The sequence below is a fragment of the Lycium barbarum genome, chromosome 10, assembly GCF_019175385.1.
Source record: "Lycium barbarum isolate Lr01 chromosome 10, ASM1917538v2, whole genome shotgun sequence".
Taxonomy (NCBI): Eukaryota; Viridiplantae; Streptophyta; class Magnoliopsida; order Solanales; family Solanaceae; genus Lycium; species Lycium barbarum.
The window spans coordinates 21,950,611-21,970,957 of NC_083346.1; the positions used below are offsets into that span (position 1 = coordinate 21,950,611).

General features: G+C 39.3%; 1 protein-coding gene across 1 annotated transcript; it reads left to right on the forward strand.

Annotated features, from left to right (window-relative positions):
• Window positions 1–11,272: 11,272 nt before the first annotated feature.
• Window positions 11,273–14,115, forward strand: LOC132612834 (uncharacterized). The gene is made up of 5 exons (XM_060326917.1): window positions 11,273–11,450; window positions 12,832–13,108; window positions 13,211–13,262; window positions 13,349–13,574; window positions 13,667–14,115. The coding sequence occupies exons 1-5, from the start codon at window positions 11,273–11,275 to the stop codon at window positions 14,113–14,115; spliced, it is 1,182 nt and encodes a 393-aa protein (XP_060182900.1).
• The last annotated feature ends 6,232 nt before the right edge of the window (window positions 14,116–20,347 follow it).

Below are 20,347 nucleotides of genomic sequence, written 5' to 3' on the forward strand. Positions count from 1 at the left end.
GCCAACTACCATGAGGTTGCAGATGGCTGACAGATCGATAAAAAGGCCAGTGGGGGTAGTTGATGATGTGCTTGTTCAAATCGGGGAATTCCTACTGCCAGCAGATTTCGTGATTCTTGACTGTGCTATTGATCAAGAAATTCCTATTATTCTGGGGAGACCTTTCCTTGCGACAGGGAGGGCTCTTATGGATTCCGAGAAGAATAAAATCAAGTTCCGGGTGAACGATGAGGAGGTGACTTTTCACGCCAGCAAGGGTATGAAATTACCTGGTCTTTATCAAAGTATTTCAGTCATTAATTCTGTTGATGTGGTGGATGAAGCGGTAGAATTCAAAATGGAGGAAGAATGCTTGGGTGAAGCATTATCGGCCATCTTGGTGAACTTTGATGCAGAAGAAATGGAGGGATATATTGAGACAGTGAATTCACTCACCGGTCTGGGATCTTATTCTTATGAGCCCAAGAAATTATCTCTTGATCTAGAGAAATGAACAACTCCTCCAGCAAAATCATCAATTATTGAGCCACTAAAGTTGGAACTCAAGCAACTTCCATCCCATCTTAAATATGAGTTTCTTGGAGAAAATGCCACACACCTAGTTATTGTGTCATCACTTCTGAATGAGGGCCAAACTCAAAGACTCATCGCAGTTTTGAGGAAGCATTTAAGAGCTTTGGGTTGGACTATTGCAGACATCTGGGGGATTCCCTCCGGAATTTGTGAGCACCGAATTCAGTTGGAGGAGGAAAATTCACCAAGTGTTGAGTATTAGAGAAGATTAAATCCACTGATGCAAGAGGTGGTAAAGAAAGAGATTAATAAGTGGCTAGATGTTGGGGTGGTTTACCCGATTGCCAACAGTCCATGGGTAAGTCCAGTCCAGTGTGTGCCAAAGAAAGGGGGCATCACCGTTGTCCCTAACTCTAAAAATGAGTTGATTCCGACAAGAACTGTCACCGGTTGGAGAGTGTGTATGGACTACCGAAAGCTGAACATTGCATCTTGCAAAGATCATTTCCCTATGCCTTTTATTGATCAAATGCTTGATCGGCTAGCTGGAATGTCTTATTATTGTTTCCTGGATGGATACTCAGGTTACAACCAAATCAACATTGCATTGGAAGACTAAGAAAAGACCACTTTCACTTGTCCCTATGGGACATTCGCTTTCAGCCGAATGCCATTTGGTCTTTGCAATGCCCCAGCTACTTTCCAACGATGCATGATGTCAATATTCTCTGACATGGTTGAAAACTTTCTTGAAGTCTTCATGGAGGATTTCTCTGTGGTGGGAGATTCATTCGATGAATGTTTAGACCATCTTGATCGGGTGCTACAAAGGTGTGAGGATACAAACCTCATTCTCAACTGGGAAAAGTGTCATTTTATGGTAAAGAAGGGAATTGTCCTTGGCCATAAGATTTCCGAAAGAGGGATTGAGGTTGATCAGGCCAAAATCGATGGGCTTATTTATTGGGTGCCAAGGTAGTGGTTCACACTGACCATGTTGCCTTGCGCTACTTGATGGCTAAAAAGGATGCTAAGCCTCGGTTGATAAGATGGGTGTTATTGCTACAAGAATTTGACTTTGAAGTCAAAGACCGAAAAGGGTCAGAAAATCAAATAGCTGACCATCTCTCCAGACTTGAAGCACCGGGGAGACCGGTTGATGTTCTGGATATTGATGACACTTTTCCGGATGAAAGAGTCTTGGTAATCTCCAATGATGTGGCACCATGGTATGCTGATATTGCCAATTATTTGGTAACTGGCATTGTTCCTGAAGATTTGAAGGCATATCAAAAGAAGAAATTCTTGAGAGATTGCCGATAGTATTATTGGGATGAGCCTTACTTATTCAGGACTTATGCTGACAATATGATCAGAAGATGTGTGGCTGAATCTGAGGTAATGGATATTTTGAAGGCTTGTCATGATTCTCCGGTTGGTGGGCATCACAGTGGAAATAGAACTGCAGCCAAGGTACTAGAGTGTGGCTACTATTGGCCAGCCATCTATCGTGATGCGAATATGTTGGCACGTTCTTGTGATAAATGCCAACGCCAGGGCACAATAGGACGGAAGCATGAAACACCGATGAATTTTGTGCTTGAGGTGGAGCTCTTTGATGTATGGGGCATTGATTTTATGGGGCCCTTCGTGAGCTCATATGGCCTGAAATATATTCTTGTTGCGGTGGATTATGTCTCCAAGTGGGTGGAGGCGGTGGCCTTGCCTAACAATGATGGTAGGAGGGTCAATGCCTTTCTAAAAAAGAACATCTTTACTAGATTTGGCACTCCTAGAGCTATTATTAGTGATGGTGGTTCTCATTTCTGCAACAAACCATTTGCTGATCTTCTTGAAAAATATGGCGTGCATCATAGGGTTGCCACTCCCTATCATCCTCAGACGAGTGGTCAGGTTGAAGTCTCCAACAGAGAGATAAAAAGCATCTTGGCAAAGACGGTCAATGTGAATCGCACTGACTGGTCCAAAAAGTTGGATGATGCTCTATGGGCATATCGCACGGCGTTCAAAACGCCTATTGGGACTTCACCGTATAAGTTAGTATTTGGGAAGGCATGTCATTTGCCTATTGAACTTGAGCATAAGGCCCTTTGGGCATTGAAGAATCTGAACATGGATTGGCATGAAGCAACAAAGCTGAGGTTGTTTCAAATCAACGAGATGGATGAATTTAGGTACAATGCCTATGAAAGTGCAACACTGTACAAAGAAAAGATGAAATACTATCATCACTCGAAGATCCTCAAAAGGGATTTTCAGCCGAAGGACTTGGTCTTGTTGTACAATTCGCGCCTAAAGTTCTTTCCGGGCAAGTTAAAATCTCGATGGTCAGGTCCGTTTGAAATCGCAAGTGTTTCCCCAAATGGAAGTGTCATTGAGGTGAAAACCGAAGATGGCACTCGAACTTTTAAAGTGAATGCACAAAGAGTAAAGCATTACCATTGGTGTATTGCTAATGGTAAGGTGATTGATAGGTATCGTTTGAAATACGGTTCCTGAACTGGAAATGGAGGTATCACGTCGAGCCGTGACGTTAAACCAAGCGCTGTGTGGGAGGCAACCCACATTTAATGCTTTATAAGTAGTTTAAGTTTTGTATTCCCTTTGTTTTCTGTTATGTTTTAATGTTTGTTGATGTGTTGCAGAACCTAAGTGTTGAACCCAGAAATAGCCAGGACAGCAGTTACACGACACATTTGACGGACCGTCGATCTGATCGACGAAACGTCGAATGCACCGTCGAGTGGATCGCCTGAAATATTGGTCACTGGAAATAATGGCAAATCGATGATAGGTTTGACGCTCCGTCGAACTGATCGACGGTCATATCGACGAGCGTTCTTCTCTCTTTTTCATATATATAAAAAAAAGAACTCGACAGAGGGGGGTGTTCAATCGACGGAGCGTCGAATCGATCGACGTTCCGTCTTTTTACCACGGCGGTTCAGAAACATGGGTTTATAACCCACGTCCATTCCACTGCACCTCATTTGTTTTATATAACGTCTCTCTCTCTCTCTCTCTCTCTCTCTCTCCACCTCTCCTCCTTTCCATAATCGTTACCCCCACCCACTTCTCCCTTTCACTCACCACCCCACAACCGCCACTTCCCCCCCCCCTCCCTCTCATGCCCTACTACTCTGTCCCTCTGTGTGTGTGCTTGTTCGGGTGTTTTTCCATTCTAGAAAGTTGAAATCATATTCATTCTACTTCAAGGTATGTGACTTACTGGATTGTGTGCTCCCTTGTGTTGTTTGTTTTTGCATTCCATGGCTTGTTTTGCTTATTTTTTATTGTTTTCCTTGTTTTTGCATCATTTTATTGGTTTATTTTCGCCTGGTATGCTCATTTTTTTTGCTGGGGGTGGTTTGTTGGTTTGTTTGTGGTTGTTGGGTCATTGATCTTTAGCCGAGTCGGAGGACATTACGACAAACACACCTCATTCATGAGGTTGTTGTTGTTTTGCCCACCAACTGTTCGATGAAATGCCAAAGTATGGCATTGTTTGTCACGATAGCTTGGAGGGCATTACGACCTTCGAGTTGTTTTGCCCGCCAAATGTTTTCCCTAGTCTAACCCAAGCCAACATGGGGTGAAGTCTGAGTAACCCCAAAATACGTGACGATTGGCACATCGGCCAAAGAAGTGTATGGGATCTGTAGTTGTAGCATGCGAAAACATTCGACCCTCAATTCGACGGCCCGTTGATTCAATCGACGGACCATCCTACTCAACGTCGAATGAGCCTTATCAAAAGTTCTTGACAAAAACAACATCGACGGTGGATTCGACGACCCGTCTAATCGATCGACGGGGCGTCTTTCCCACCGTCTTTCAGTTGAAATTTCCAATGGCTAACAAGAGATCGACGATGAGACCGACGGCGCGTCGAATCGATCGACGGGGCGTCTTTCTCACCGTCTTCTAGTCGAAATTTCCAGTGGCTCACACAAGATCGACGATGAGATCGACGGCGCGTCGATCAATTCGACGGGAACTTCGATGCTTCGTCGATCTGTTCGATGACTCTTGTAGCACATCGACGGACCACTGGCAGCTTTAGCGTTATCGCATGTCTTGTACTTTTGTCCGATTCTGTTATGTTTCTATGGTTGTCTTAACAATGAAGTGTGTTCTGTTCTCAGGTATGCCTCCAAAGAATCCAGTCAAGCGGGGTGGTGGTCCCAGAAAAGGGCGAGGTCGGGGTCAAACAACCCTTACTCTTAGGGTTGAACCCTCTGACTCTGACCGTCAAGCGGTAGTCCCAACGACTAGATCGAGGGCACAGACCACCACGCCCCAAGCAGAATCACCCACTTTACTCTCCTCTCAGTCTACAGAGGAGACTTCATTCTCCACATCCGCTGATTCTAGCGATGCAGCAACAGAACAACCAGTCGCTCCTGAGCGCAATTCAGATGAAGAGCACGAGCGGCTGCGGCTGCAAAAGATGGAGATAGCGGCAATCTGTTTCCCCTATGAAGAGTGCCGAAAGTACTATGTAAAAGGGGCCACTACAGTTGATGGGGGTAATCCAAGGAGAAATATTCAAGAAGAAGAACAGATCAGTATGAGCGGCTTAGAGAGCTACCCTCGGATTACCGATCTCATCCAGCACTATCATCTTGAGGCATTCACACAGCCTCTAGGGGATTATTGCCCGATCATGGTTCAGGAATTCTATGCTACTTATAAGGTAATGCTCGAGCAGCGCCACAAGAACAAGAGAGCTTTGAAAGCCGCCCCTCCGTTGGACACAGTGTATGTTCAGGTGTCCATGTTGACATCTCAGCCCGCACAATCAACAGGTTTTATTTTGGTGATGACTTCGTGGCACCGACCACAGTGGAATATGATGATAAATTTGAAAGAAGGGCTGACCAATCTGTACAGGAATGGTTTGCGACAGTGATGGCTAGAGGGCCGGCGGACCAAGCCCCATGGGTGAGAAACTTGGCTGCCAAAATCCATAAGGCAGATATCAGCTTAGAAGCTAAATTTTGGTGGAATTTCGTCATATATCGGGTTCTGCCCACGGGAGCAGATAACATAATTACGCCGGACAGAGCAGTGGTTGTGGCTGCTATGCTATCCAGGTACCCAATGAACTTGGGTGATTTGATCAGTAGAGCCATTCGGGCACGCGTACCACAGAAGGCGACAACCTTGATATTCCCGTGCCTTATGACGCAGTTGTGTAGGTTGGCCCAGGTGAGGCACATTGATATATTTGCAGCTACTCTTTCCGCAACAAAGGTGTGCGACATCACACGGAGTAGGGTTGACACCCTCCGTACATCTCAGGCCACCAGTACTTCATTACTAGAGCTCATGGGTGAGCAGGCTGAGCATGTCACGGATTCAGTACCACAGGGCACAGTGGATATAGGCACAGAAGGATTGTCCACCACAGAGGCCTCCACACCATCTGTAGCTGATGCTACCCCTTCTTCTGAGGCACCACCTCGGCCTGTTGTTCCATCTGCATCTCCTATTCCTCCGTCAGCCGCAGCATCAGCTTCCGAGGATCTTTTTGTCCTCAACAGAGCCAACTTCAGAGAGTTTGCAATCAAGGCAGAGCGTGCTGATCAGAAGGTGACCCGGATACTACAGCAGTTGGGTAGGTTCGTCCGGAAAGAGATTGCACCGGAGTTGGAGCCTCTTCAGGAGGCTATGAAGAGGCATCATGCTAGATTCAATGCACGACTTGACAGTTTAGAGGTGCAGATACTCACTATTGAGAAGAAGAGTGAGTCTGGTACTTCGGGAGATTTGAAGATCGAGCTTGACCAGCTCCGAGCTGAGATTGCAGCCCTTCGGACGAGAGATCAGGTTATTGTGGATGACCCGACACCACCTGCACCAGTCGCCAGCATTTTTGCGATTTGATCCGAGTAGTTGACTTGGTGACTGAGGATGAGCCCAAGGAGAGTCGCAAAAGAACGAGGCCTGTCACATTGGCTGATGATGAGGATGATGAGGAGGACAATGAGGATGAAGACCTTAAGCTTCAGGAGGGTATTCGGCGGTCACGCCTGGACATGAGGTTCGTCGGCGCATCTTCCAACACTAGTGCTATCCCAGCGCCAGTCAGGCCGATCACGATAGCTCCTCAGGACCTACAGCCACAGATCCAGTCAGCTCCACCGCTTCAGTCCACTGAGCCAGCAGCAGAGAGGGCCCCCATTCAGACTGCTGCGGGGGAGACACCTCAGTAGCAACAACAAGATTAGAGTATTTCAGGTCGGCACCACCACCATGGGGTGATGGTATGATTTTTTGATGCATTGGGGATAATGCATCCTCTTTTTGCTGGGGGTGGGGTAACCTGATGTACTTTGCAGTATTTATATTTGTTAAATTTTAATTAAAGTAATTGTGACTTTCATGGTTGTTGCATTTTGAACTTGTGGCATGAATTTTGGATGAAAAAGGATATTTATGATGTGTTTTATGGATTGATTTGAAATTGACTCCTCCAAAAGTTTATTGCGTATCTCAAGTTGTAATGAATTGACCTGTATGGTTCTTTTTGTGACATCATAGATATTAAAGTGCGTATGAATTGAGTGTTCAAATCCTTATGCCATTGTGAGTGTGAGAACTTCTTGTTTTCATTATTAGCATATGTGGATCCAGAACTTGCCTGGTAGGTCGTGCTATATTGCTTAGGATAGTCGGTTGTGAAGTGATCATAGGCTTTCCTTCTGAATAGTCACGTCAGCCTTAAAAAGCCCAAAACCTGTTCTATATGAATATCACTAGTTCCCACGTTGAGCCTTTGACTTTTTCTCTTGATTAGCTGCAACAAACTTTTTCCCCATTTCATGAATTCATTCCATCTTTGCACCCATTCCCTCCTTGACACTACTAGAGAAAAGAGGCAAATCGCCTAAGCTAGGGGTGGTATACGTGTGAAGTAAAGGCCAAGAGCCTAAAGCTGGGGGTGTGTGAGTTGCATAGTCGAGAACTGGATGTGATAGCGGATTAAATTTGAGAAAAGTTTTAAAAAAAATATTTTTCATGTACATATGTATATGTATATATATAGTTTTATAACAATAATAATATTGTCTCATAAAAAGATTGTAAATTCTAGTAAGAGTAAAATCACATCTTAGTCATGAATTGAAGAATGAATAGATTGGGCATGAGAAGAAAGGTCGAAATCTGTAGTGTCGAGGAGGATGAGTCACTAATTCCCAAATGAGTATCCTACCCATCCACGAGCCTACATTACAACCCAAGAACAAGTCCTATAGTGATCACAACTGAACCATCCGAAAGTGTTAGGCATTGAAATTAAAGGCAAGCATATGGTATCTGCACTTGTAAATCATGAACTTCTTTGTGATCGCGAGTGCTTTCTATTCTCATCCATCCTTGTCCCGATCTTATTGTAAAATTGTGTGTGGGACATTCTCCAAGCTAAGTGAGGGCATAATGGTGAATACTCGCACGCATAAATACTTCTAATAATGTGATGTCAACAATTGAAGCGTCAAGGTCAATTCTAATAAGTTTGTTTTGAAAGAACCCTGTTTGGGAATGATGAAAGACGGAGTTGATTTGAAAAATGCACATGCCGGTAGCGATGAGCAAACACCATTGTAGTCACTTTTACTTTATTTTTAGCATAGTTGCAATTTTATTTTGTAGTTGTTTTGTCTAACTTGCTTGAGGACAAGTAAAGATCTTAAGTTGGGGTGTTGATGTGCCGCGGATTTTTGGCACATTCGACGCCTTTTTACTATGAAATTTGGTTGTTTTCAAGTAAGTCTGGTGCTCATTAATATGTTTTGTTGTGTTTTAGGAAAACAATGGATCAAAAGCAAAAAGCAAAGAACAAAGGAAAAATTGGCCAGAAATGAAGAATCGATGTTCCGTCGATCAGCCGACGAACCATCCTTTGAAGCGTCGATAAGCTCGATTTTCTAGTGATGACAAAGTTGAAGACGACAAAGGACGGAGGCATCGACAAAGCGTCGAACTGATCGACGTTTCGTCGTTTGTGTCGTCAAGTAGGATCTCTCAACAAGAGGAGAAAAAGACAGAATACTCGACAGAGCATCGAACTGGTCGACGGCACCGTCGAATGGAACACATTGCTGAAGGTACAAAGGATGGAGAAATCGACGGGTCGTTGAACGATCGACGGTCCGTCGATCTTGCTATCGGGGGCAATTTTGTCAGTTTTTGCTGTGCGTTTTTGGAGCCTATTTAAAGAACATTTTAGGTTTTTCTTTGCATTCAGATTTTATTATAACCACTTAAAAAGTTCCTTTGGTGGGTGAGCATTGAATACTCCCCTTTTGGAGCTTAGTGAGAACAACAAGATTCCATTTTCCATCATCTTTATTACACTTTGTAAGCTTTATGTCTCATTTATTGCTTACTACTTTTGAGACCATAATGTGTGAGTAGTTTCTTTAATCAAAGTTGTGGACCCAAATGATGGGTGCTATGTAATGGGTATCTAACATTGTATATATATATATATATATATATATATATATATATATATATATATATATATAATGGGTTGTGATGTGTTTTATTATTTCTCGTATTCATTGTTCTATAAGTTGTTGCAAACACTTGTTCATGCACAAACCCTAGTTTATTTGGAAAGATAAACTAGGGTCTGATTTGAAATAATATAACAAGGACTCGGGGCGCTAACCCTCGTTTAATGAACTCTCTTAGGGATAAGATGAGTTCTACTTGGCATATTTAATCAACCTTATTTATAACTTTTCTGCATTTGGGAAAATCATGAAAGGAAAAACTTTCTAACTATTGGAAAATATTAGAAAGTGTATTAGAGATTAAGTGCATACATAACCTCGACCCATTAGAAATATATCATATTGACACCCATAGCATAACATCTAATCATCGCGGGGACACAACTTTGGTTCTCAAAATCTAAATAAATTCTAAACACTTCAAAATAGCTATTCCAAACCAAATCTCTTTTCAAAATATTCGGAATAGGATTAAAGCCTTTAAAGACTAGTATCGCATACAATTAGTATCCTTTTCTCTCCATATTCCTTGTGGGATTCGACCCCAACCTTGTTTGGGTTACTATATTTGACAACGTCCGCTTTACGCCATTAATAGGTGTAATTTGAGCGTATCACCAACTATTTGATTTGTTGCAACAGCCAAGCCATCTATTGCAACAGATTACTCAGTTGTTGCAACAATTTACTCATTTGTTTGAGTTTTACCAACATGGTCAGGAATCTGTTGCAACAGATTACTCAGCTGTTGTAATCATTTACTCAAAGAAACTCTTTGATTATTCCCAACAGTTGTTTAATATATTGCAACAGATGGAAAATCTGTTGCGACATCTACAACAGCTGTTTGATTATTACCAACAGATTTAGAATCTGTTGTAACAGATTTGTAACTTGTTTGAAACTACTGAACATAATGTGAAAATCTAATGACATACTGAAAACGATTTGATTTTTATCCAACAGTTGCAGAAGATGTTGAAATAGATAATGAATTTTTTGCAACAACTTTACTCATCTGTTGCAACATCAGCGACATCTGTTGATTTTTCACCAACAGATTAGGAATCTGTTGCAACAGATTTGTGACTTGTTGCAACAACCTATGACTTGTTGCAACATTTGTTTAAATTATTGCAACAACTGTTTAAATCTAATATTTTGCTAGAAATATACACTGAACATGGAAAATAAATACTGAACATAGAAAATATATACTGAACATAGTGAACGTAAAATACATCCAATTCATAATATTGTTTAACAATAACATAAATCAAACAAATTGACAAAAAAAAATAGTATTAGATGACTCATAAGTAGAAGATTTAGCAATCTGATCATGTAACTGATTGCTTTTTTGTTCACTGCCGGTCATCGACTTTTCGACTGGTGTAGTATTATCATCATCAACTTCATCTTGGCTATCTCCACCTTCAGTTCTTTCTTGGGTACTAAGCTCTTTAGAATGTGTATCATCATCATAATCTTCAGATCTTGTTTTTACTTCTCTTTATTCTTCTACCTAAGAGGATTGAGAGGCTTTTTTGGCCCTCATTCTTGTCTTCAAATTGTTGTTCTTGCTGACGCTGAGTTGCATACTCAATTGCAACTTCATTTTCAATTAGTAATGCTCCTGGTTGTTCAACGAGCTCATCTAGTGAAGTCTTTGGTTACACTACAACAAGCGTAGACTCTAAAATTAAGAGAAAAGGAGTTGAAGCTAAAGATAAGAAATTGTCTTGTTATTCATAGAAAAAAAAATCAGAGGAGTGCTCCTCTTCTTAGTAAGGGAGAACCATAGGGAGAATCAAAAAATTGAATAGACAAAACTTGTGCTTTGCATTTTTTCCCCCTTTATCCTCGGTCTCCTTTCTCTATCTATACATACATATAGAAGATAATAACTCCATATTTATGTATATCCCCTAAACCCCAAGACTCCCAGTTCATATTCATCCTAGAACCAACCAAAACACAGTGTTTGTGTTTGTGGGTATTTAGCGAAGGATAAAAAGTGGACAGAAAAAATTGAAGGAGATTTAGGAAAACCCCATAATAAAAAATCAATCTTTTTCTTTGTTTGAAGAGAGGGAAAGAGATTTAGGAAAACACCATATTAAAAATTTAATTCTTTTTGTGTTTGAAGTGATTTAGGAGAACCCCATAGTAAAAATTCAATCTTTTTCTCTTTTGGGGTGTGTGTGGAAATGGGTGAAGTGAAGGGAAAGAAGAAAAGATTGTCTAGAAATCTTTCCCTTTTTGCCCTCACTGATCATAGCAGTAATAAATCTCCTAAGAAGTTTGAGGATCTAAATAGTGCTATTGTTGGTCTTGAAATTGTAGCAGCCATGAATAAGAACAATGAATATTTTTCTTTCATGAAGAGTAACTAGTAGTACGGGTGCAATTCTTGCCATATCTCCAAGCTGGGTGGGTGTAGAGATAGAAGAAGAAAAAAGAATGGAAGAGATGGGTGGGGTTTCGTCCTCGCCACCGGTGGTCGGAGCAGCGTCGAGCAGCGGTGGTCTGTCGGAAGAAAAAATGGTTACTCTAAGGGGTCGTTTGGTAGAGGGTATAAGATAGGATATGCTGGTACTAAATTTTTGGGATAAATTTGTACCATGTTTGGTTTGAGTTATTAATTAGTACTGGTACGAAATTATACCATAAATTGGGATAATATTATCCCCATTCCTAGTTGGTATAACTAATACCGGTACTAATATATCTTGGGATAACTTTTCTAAATGACCATCTTGCCCCTTAACCTATTTCATATATACGTATTATGTTGTTCTAGATAATCCTTTTCTCATCTTCACTTCTCCCACTAGAGCTTTGGGGATACTCCAAGAAATCCAACAGATTGATACTCCAAGAAATCCATCTCTGTAAGTTTGTCCTTTTATTTTCTTCTCCTTTTCTGTTACTTTACCATGTATCTACTATCATTAAAAAAAAACCATTTACCATTCTACTTACAAATTGATAAGTTTTTGCTATCACAAGAAATCTTCTCCCTTCTACTTCATGTTTTCCTCCTCTTTTCTGTTACTTTCCTCTTCTTGTAAATTTTTATTTTTTATTATTTATTTTTTCAATTTTGTATGTTTATTGATCATTGAATAAAGTAGCAGGTCTTATTGTTTAGTTTCTCTCAGCAGTAGTTCATGCTAAATCTGAGTTCCTCTTAGATTTCTTCGGTTGTATGCCTCTTATCAGTACTAATGTGGAGAAATGATTAAACTTTTTTGAAACTGAGAGGAAGATCCACATTTTGTAATCACTAATGTTGGGGTTTGGATTTTTGTTGTACTGGTTTTGATTTTTTGAAGCTTCAAATTTTTTGATGTTATTTTTATGTTACTAATGGAGATTTAGCGGGATATTGACGATTTTTACCTTCTTTTGATGTAATGATTCAACTAGAACTATTGTGTTTATAGATGACTATACTATTTCTAATTGTCATCGGTTATAAAAGAGGACCGTATTGCGGTGAAGAACGTAACTCTTTTGTGAAACTTATTTGTTCTAGTGACCAATGGTGAAATTTATTTGTACATGAGAAGAAAACAAGAACTCAATTTTATATTATGTAATATATATGTTTCAGTATATATACATAGTTTAATAATGATTTTGCAATTTTTAAATGACAAATAAGTATCTATGGATCCTCAACAATTGTGCGATGTCGAATGCTTTATCATCCTTGTGGAGCTTATGGTGCATTCATATGTTGTCTTTATTTGTCTTTTTACAGCTATTTACAGCATAATTTTAAGAAGACAATCTAGAAATAGACGGGTCACTCGATATAGCACTGGTGCTAGAATTCCTAAAATCATGTCTCATCTACATTTTATCATTCACGATAGTGATATTGTATGTATTGATAAGCTTAGGATGGATAGAAAGGCCTTTCACATTTTAGCTTCTTTAGCCACGAATATGGGAGGATTGACAGACACTAACAATATGTCAAGCACTGAAAAGATAGCAATGTTCTTAAATATTTTGGCTCATCACGAGAAGAACAGGTCTATCAAAGTTGATTATATTAGATAGGGGTGGAGTTTAATTCAAGCCTCTAATGAATGTCTAAGAGCTATTCTCAAACTAACTCCATTGTTACTTGTTAGTCCTAATCCAGTGGCCGAAGATGAGACTGATGATCGATGGAAATGGTTTAAGGTAGGTAAATTTCAATATAACATTTGATTTACTATAGAAAGATTTAAAACATTATCATGTAAGCATTTTGTTAATTTATTTTATAGGGTTGTCTAGGTGCGTTGGATGGTACTTACATTCCCATTAGAGTTCGAACTATAGATAAGCCAAGATACAGGACACGGAAAGGAGATATAACAACTAATGTCTTGGGGATTTGTGATAGAAATCTTAACTTTACTTATGTCTTACCTGGTTGTGAGGGATCAGCCGCTGATGGTCGTGTATTGCGAGATGCTGTTGTACGAAGGAATGGTTTGAAAGTACCCGAGGGTATGCTTTATACAGAAAGACTTGTCTATTCTTATTACCTCAAAAATAGAATAATATTTTAAAGTAATTATATCATTGTTTATATTTTTTAGGCAATTATTATTTATGTGACGGAGGATATACAAATGGAAATGGTTTTCTGTCCCCGTATCGAGGATATAGATACTGGCTAAGGGATTGGCAAGGTGACAATCCACCACGTCAATACCGAGAAGAGCTCTTTAATATGAAGCATGCTAGGGCGCGCAATGTTATTGAAAGAGCATTTGGTGTATTGAAAAGATGTTGGGGAATTCTTAGAAGTCCTTTGTGGTACTCGGTTAAGATTCATACTAGAATCATTAGTGAATGCTGTTTGTTACACAATTTCATTCGAAGAGAGATGGAAGTTGATCCGTTAGACATGGAAACAGAATTCAACATGGAGCATCAACATGAACATGAACATGGAAATATTGACACCGTTGAACCATCTAATGAGTGGACCACTTGGAGGGATGAGCTAGCTCAGTCTATGTGGAATGAAAGATCTAGCAATTAATCTTTGTAATTTTTAAGTTATGTTGTCATTTTGTGGGGCTTGTACACTTTTGGTATGGTTTTCGTCCATTGGAAGATGTAGTAGCTAGTGATATTTTGTGAAGACAAATAGTGAATCTTTTTGTATGTCTCACATTGTTGTTTGTGGAGACAATTCACCTTAATGTATATCTAACAATATCTTTTTGAAGACAAGTAGTGAATCTTTACGTATGTTTTTACTTCTTTTTTTTTTCAATATAAGCAGTGTATCTATGAGTTAGTCTCACATTATTATTTTTCCTAGACAAAGTTAGTTGTGTTTTTATTTTTTATTTTTTTGGCGGTGGCTAAAATATTTATCAGTGAGTCATAAGTTAGTAAGTGACTTCACATCTTCTTGTTAATGTTCTTAATTATTTGATTGCAAATAGCAAATACTTGCTCATTTCTTGCTATGTTGTTTATTTGATCAGCTTTGGTCAAGATCATATTGACGGAATGAGTAATCACACATCATCTTCTGACCAAGCATCAAAAAGGTCGAGCCGATTAACACCTCAAAACCGAAGGTCATGGACACTATAAGAAGAACACACTCTTATTGATGGTTTAAAGGATTTGTGTGTCAAGGGTTGGAAAGCGGATAATGGCACCTTTAGGCCCGGATACACGATGGAATTGGAGCTTTATTTAAACAAAACCCATCCTAACTGTGGATTGAAATCTCAACCTCATATTAATTCTAAAATGAAAGCGTGGAAGAGGGATTACGGGACTATAGCTTTATTAAAAAGTCGTAGTGGTTTGGGCTTTCAATATGGTGAAGGAAGAATTATAGTTGATGATCCAAGCAAATGGGATGAGTTTGTTAAGGTAATGAAAATTTTATTTTCAAGTCATCGAATACGTTGTTAATAAAGTTTCTTAACATGTGATTTGTATTGCATATGCCAAGTAAAAGAGAGATATAGCTTTAGTAGTTTGGCTCTTTACTATGCTTGTCCTCAAATTTTATAGTCACTAACTTAACTAAAGGAAGTAATATTTTTTTATGTCAAGACTACTGCCTTAGCTCTATCTTAGGATTGTGAACTCCACTAACTTAACTAAAGGAAGTAATATTATTTTATGTCAAGACTATAATATCACGTCTATTCTTGGACTTATTCCTTTTGCTGCATCAATTTGTATACATATAAAGTACGTATGTTGATTGAATATGCTGCTTTATCCTATTTTATTATAGGCTGATCCAAATGCCAAAGGAATGCAAAACAAGACATGGCCATTGTTCGAGGATTGAGAAGAAATATTTGGAAAAGATAGAGCAACGGGAGAGTTTGCAGAAGGGCCGGAGATGCTTTTGAGGAAATTGTTAGGAGCCAAGGTCAAGGAGTTTCTAATGATATAAGATTAGGATTTCTTATTGAAGTTGATGATGAAGATGATGAAGAAGATGCTAGACATGAACCTGATGTAGCCCCTGGAGAAGCGGAAAATGCTCACGGACCTAGTAGAGCTTCTCAAAGTGCAGATAGAGCTTCTGAAAGTGGAAATCCCGAACACCAACAAAACCAACAACAAGGTAAAAATACTAGAAGCTCCTCTTCCAATGTCAATGATAAGGAGAAAAGCAAAAAAAAAGAAAAAGAACTGTTGAAGATGTTACCGAGACAGCTTTAAAGGATTTAGTTGATGTTATGAAGGAATTTACGACAAATCACGGTAAAACAATGGGTGCTTTAATTGACATGTTTGGGGCGCGTGATGAATCTGAAATTCTTGGAAAAGTTTTAGATATCCTTTCATCCCCTGCTTATCAAGAGTTGTATAGTCCAGATCAACAAATCAAAGCATCAATAGGGTTTACTTCTGATGTTAGAAAAATGGATTTGTTCTTACGAATGGGTGAACTTCAACGTCAAAATATAGTGTGGATGATTGTCAATTACATGTTTCCAAGTATATGAATATGATTGTAAGGGCTGGCCATGGGTTAATAGTTTTTACTAAATTGACGACCTTCAAAAGGGTTAATGATTGTAGCTGTTTTTGAAGCCTCAGCTCTATAAACTTGATATGTGGTCGGGAAGAGCATGAGGATGCAGATGTCAATGTTATATGTGTGGATGGTTGTCAATGATAGGTTTCCAAGTATATAATATGATTGTTCAGGCTGGCCATGGGCTGATAGTTTTTGCTAAATCGACGATCTTCAAAAGGTTTAATGGTTGTATTATATTTTGATGCCTCAGCTCTATTAACTTGATATGTGACGGAGAAGAGCATGAGGATGCGAATGTAAATATTATATATGAATGCTAATCATGTATTTTGAACTTTCTTATGGTATGGTATGGTATTTTGTGTATGTTTCTACAAATCTTAATTTCAGTTTCTGCACTCATTTTTGTACAGTTTCTGCATTTTCTGCATCATTTCTGCACAGTTTCGGCATCGTTTTCGCACATTTTCTGCATCATTTTTTCACAGTTTCTGCATTTTTTGGCTTCAGTTTTTGCATTTTCTGCATCATTTTTGCACAATTTCTGCAATTTCTGCCTCATTTTTGCACAGTTTCCGCATCATTTTTGCACAGTTTCTGCATTTTCTGCCTTATTTTTGCACAGTTTCTGCATTTTTTGGCTTCATTTTTTACATTTTTCTGCACAGTTATTGCATTTTCTACATAGCTTCTGCACTCATTTCTGTTAGGTTTTTGAGTTTTCCCTTCCTATGTGGAATTGGATTAATAAAACCCAATCCAATTTGGACCAGGCCAATTTTGCCCAAAATTTCATCTATATATACGATCAATTTAGGTCTTATTTTGAGAACACAAGAGTGAATTCATAGCAGCCATATAGAGAGAAAAACGTGAGAGAGAAAGCAGATTTTCGTCCAGAAATTTTCTACTATAGCAGTCCGCTTTAAATTGTGTTTTCCGATTCGTTAACCGTTGGATCGTGCTGATATTTGAACTGGGGGTTCTCCACATCTGGTTCTTCGATTTCAACGGTGGAGATTGGATTTTGTGGCCTGTAGCTCTATGTTTTGAGTACGAACAGTAGCTCGTTTTTGGGGGTGATTTCTCTCTTTTCTTCGCTAGTTTTAGTGCTATTTTTTATGTATTGTTGCTCCGTGCTTGGCTTTGTTGTTGTAGCCATTTGGAGAACATTTTTATAACTCTTGTTGTTTATAGTGGAGCTTTTGTGGGCCGAAGGTCCCGTGAATGTTTCCTCTTCACCTTGAAGGGGTTTTACCACGTAAATTTGGTGTCTCTTCCATTCGATTTATTTTTGCTTGCTTTGTTATTTTATTGTTGGTATAGGTGCTGCCTGGATTTCCATTTGTTCTAGTATTTATTGTCTTCTCTTGGTTCAAATAGTGTGGGAAGTTTCGACTTGGGTATTTCTTCCGCTGTTACCTCGTCGTGCAATTTGGTTATTGCTTGTTTCTTCCCAACAAAGTGGTATCAGAGCTTGTGGTTGTATTTGGTTGTGTTGATCGTTTATTTGAATGATGGAGGCAAATATGAGCAAGATGCAGTTTGTTTAAATGGTAGTAATTACCATATTTGAAAAAGCAAGATGAAAGATCTTTTATTTGTCAAGAAATTGCATTTACCTGTGTTTGCTTCTAAGAAAGCCGAGTCTATTGAAGATGAGGATTGGGAATTTGAGCACTTATAGGTTTGTGGCTATATCAGGCAATGGGTTGAAGATAATGTTCGAAATAATATTGTGAATGAGGCAAATGCTAAAAGCTTGTGGGAAAAGCTCGAGACACTTTATGCTTCGAAAACTGGCAATAATAAGTTATTCCTACTGAAACAATTGATGAATATTAGATACAAAGAGGGCAGCCCTATTTCTGATCATATCAATGATTTTCAGGGTGTCCTTGATCAGCTGTCTGGAATGGGTGTCAAGTTTGATGAAGAAATACAGGGACTTTGGCTTCTTAATACTCTGCCAGACTCTTGGGAAACTCTTCGAGTTTCTTTGACTAATTATGCTCCCAGTGATGGTGTAACTATGGAATATGCTAAGAGTGGTGTTTTAAATGAAGAGATGAGAAGAAGATCTCAAGCTTCGTCTTCTTCAATTTCACACTCCGATGTTTTGGTTACTGAAGACAGGGGGAGAAGTAACTTCAGAGGTCAGAATGACAGAGGCAAAAGTAGAAGCAACTCAAGATCCTCCAGTTACAAGAATCTTACATGTGACTATTGTCACTTGAAATGGCACACCAAGAAACATTGCTACAAGTTTAAGAGAGACCAGAAAAGGCAAAAGAAAAAAGGCGATAATGAAAATCGTGTTGCTGTTATTGCTGAAAATGATCTTCTTGTTGGTTGTGGTAAAACTGATATCAATCTCGTCTGTGATGAGTCTACCTGGTTTGTGGATTCAGGTGCCACTTCTTATGTCATGCCAAAGAAGGAATTATTTTCTTCTTATACTTCGGGTAATTTTGAAAATTTACGAATGGGCAATGATAGTGAGGTTGAGGTACTTGGTATTGGCACAGTTTACTTGAAAAGTAAGAACGGTTCGAGGTTGGTTCTTAACAATGTTAAGCATGCTCCAGATGTTCGTCTGAATTTAATTTCTGTAGGAAAGCTTGATGATGAAGGTTATGATCAAGCCATTGGTGGTGGCCAGTGGAAGCTTTTTAGAGGTTTAATAATTGTGGCTCGAGGTAACAAGATATCTGACTTGTACTTATTTCAAGGCTCCATTTGTGGTGACTCAGTAAATTTGGTGGAGAATAATACTTCATCAGAGTTATGGCATAAAAGGTTGAGTCATATGAGCGAGAAGGGGATTGATAATTTGGCTAAGAAGAATTTGCTTTCTGGAGTGAAAGAAGCAAAGTTAAAGAGATGTGTTCATTGCTTAGCTGGGAAACAGAAAAGAGTTTCTTTTCAGAGTCATTCACCTTCAAGAAAGCTGGATTTGCTGGAGTTGGTACATTCTGATTTGTGTGGTCCTTTTAAAGTAAGCTCTCATGGTGGTGCATTTTACTTTGTGACTTTTATTGATGATCATTCTCGCAAACTCTGGGTATTTCCTTTGAAGTCCAGGGATCAAGTACTTGATGTGTTCAAGACTTTTCAGGGCTTGGTTGATAGACAGACAGGGAAGAAACTAAAATGCATCCGCTCAGACAATGGTGGTGAATACATTGGTCCCTTTGATAATTATTGTAGACAGCAGGATATTCGGCATCAGAAAACTCCTCCAAAGACTCCTCAGTTAGCAGAGAGGATGAACAGAACTCTAGTTGAGAGGGTTAGATGTTTGCTTTCAGATGCTAAGCTGCCAGATTCATTTTGGGCAGAAGCACTTAATACTGCTGCTTATGTTATCAATTTATCTCCTACTATTGCTTTGGATGGTGATGTCCCTGACAGAGTTTAGTTTGGTAAGGATGTCTCTTATGCTCATCTGAGAGTCTTCGGGTGTAAGGCCTTTGTGTTCCTAAGGATGAGAGGTTAAAGCTGGAAGTTAAAACTAGGCAGTGTATGTTCATTGGTTATGGTCAAGACGAATTTGGCTATCGTTTCTATGATCCAGTTGAGAAGAAACTTGTTAGAAGCCGTGATGTTGTGTTCTTTGAAGACTAGACAATTGAAGATTTTGACAAAGCTGAGAAGGTTGATTCTCAGAGCAATAAGAGCTTAGTTAATGTTGACCCAGTTCCTGTGACTATTGCACCTGAAGAAAATCTTCAAAATAATGAAGATCAAGTTGATAATGAAGATAGTGATCATGTTCAGAATGACCAGCATGATGTTGTTGATGCTCCAGTGGAAGATGATGTGGTTGGCCAGCAACCAGTTGCTATTGATGTTCCAGATAGTTCTCTCAGAAGATCTATTAGAGAGAAAGTACCTTCATCTCGTTATTCTCCCAATGAGATTGTACTCTTGACTGATGGGGGAGAGCCTGAAAGTTTTGATGAGGCCATGGATAGTGAAGAAAAAGAAAGGTGGTTTGATGCTATGCAAGATGAGATTAAATCCTTGCATGATAATCATACATTTGATCTGGTTAAGCTTCCTAGAGATAGAAAAGCTTTGAAAAACAGGTGGGTTTTTAGGGTGAAACATGAAGATGGTAACCCAGTTCCACGATACAAGGCTAGATTGGTTGTCAAGGGCGTTAATCAGAAGAAGGGAGTTGATTTTGATGAAATCGTTTCTCCATTTGTGAAGATGTCATCTATTCAGGTTGTCCTAGGCT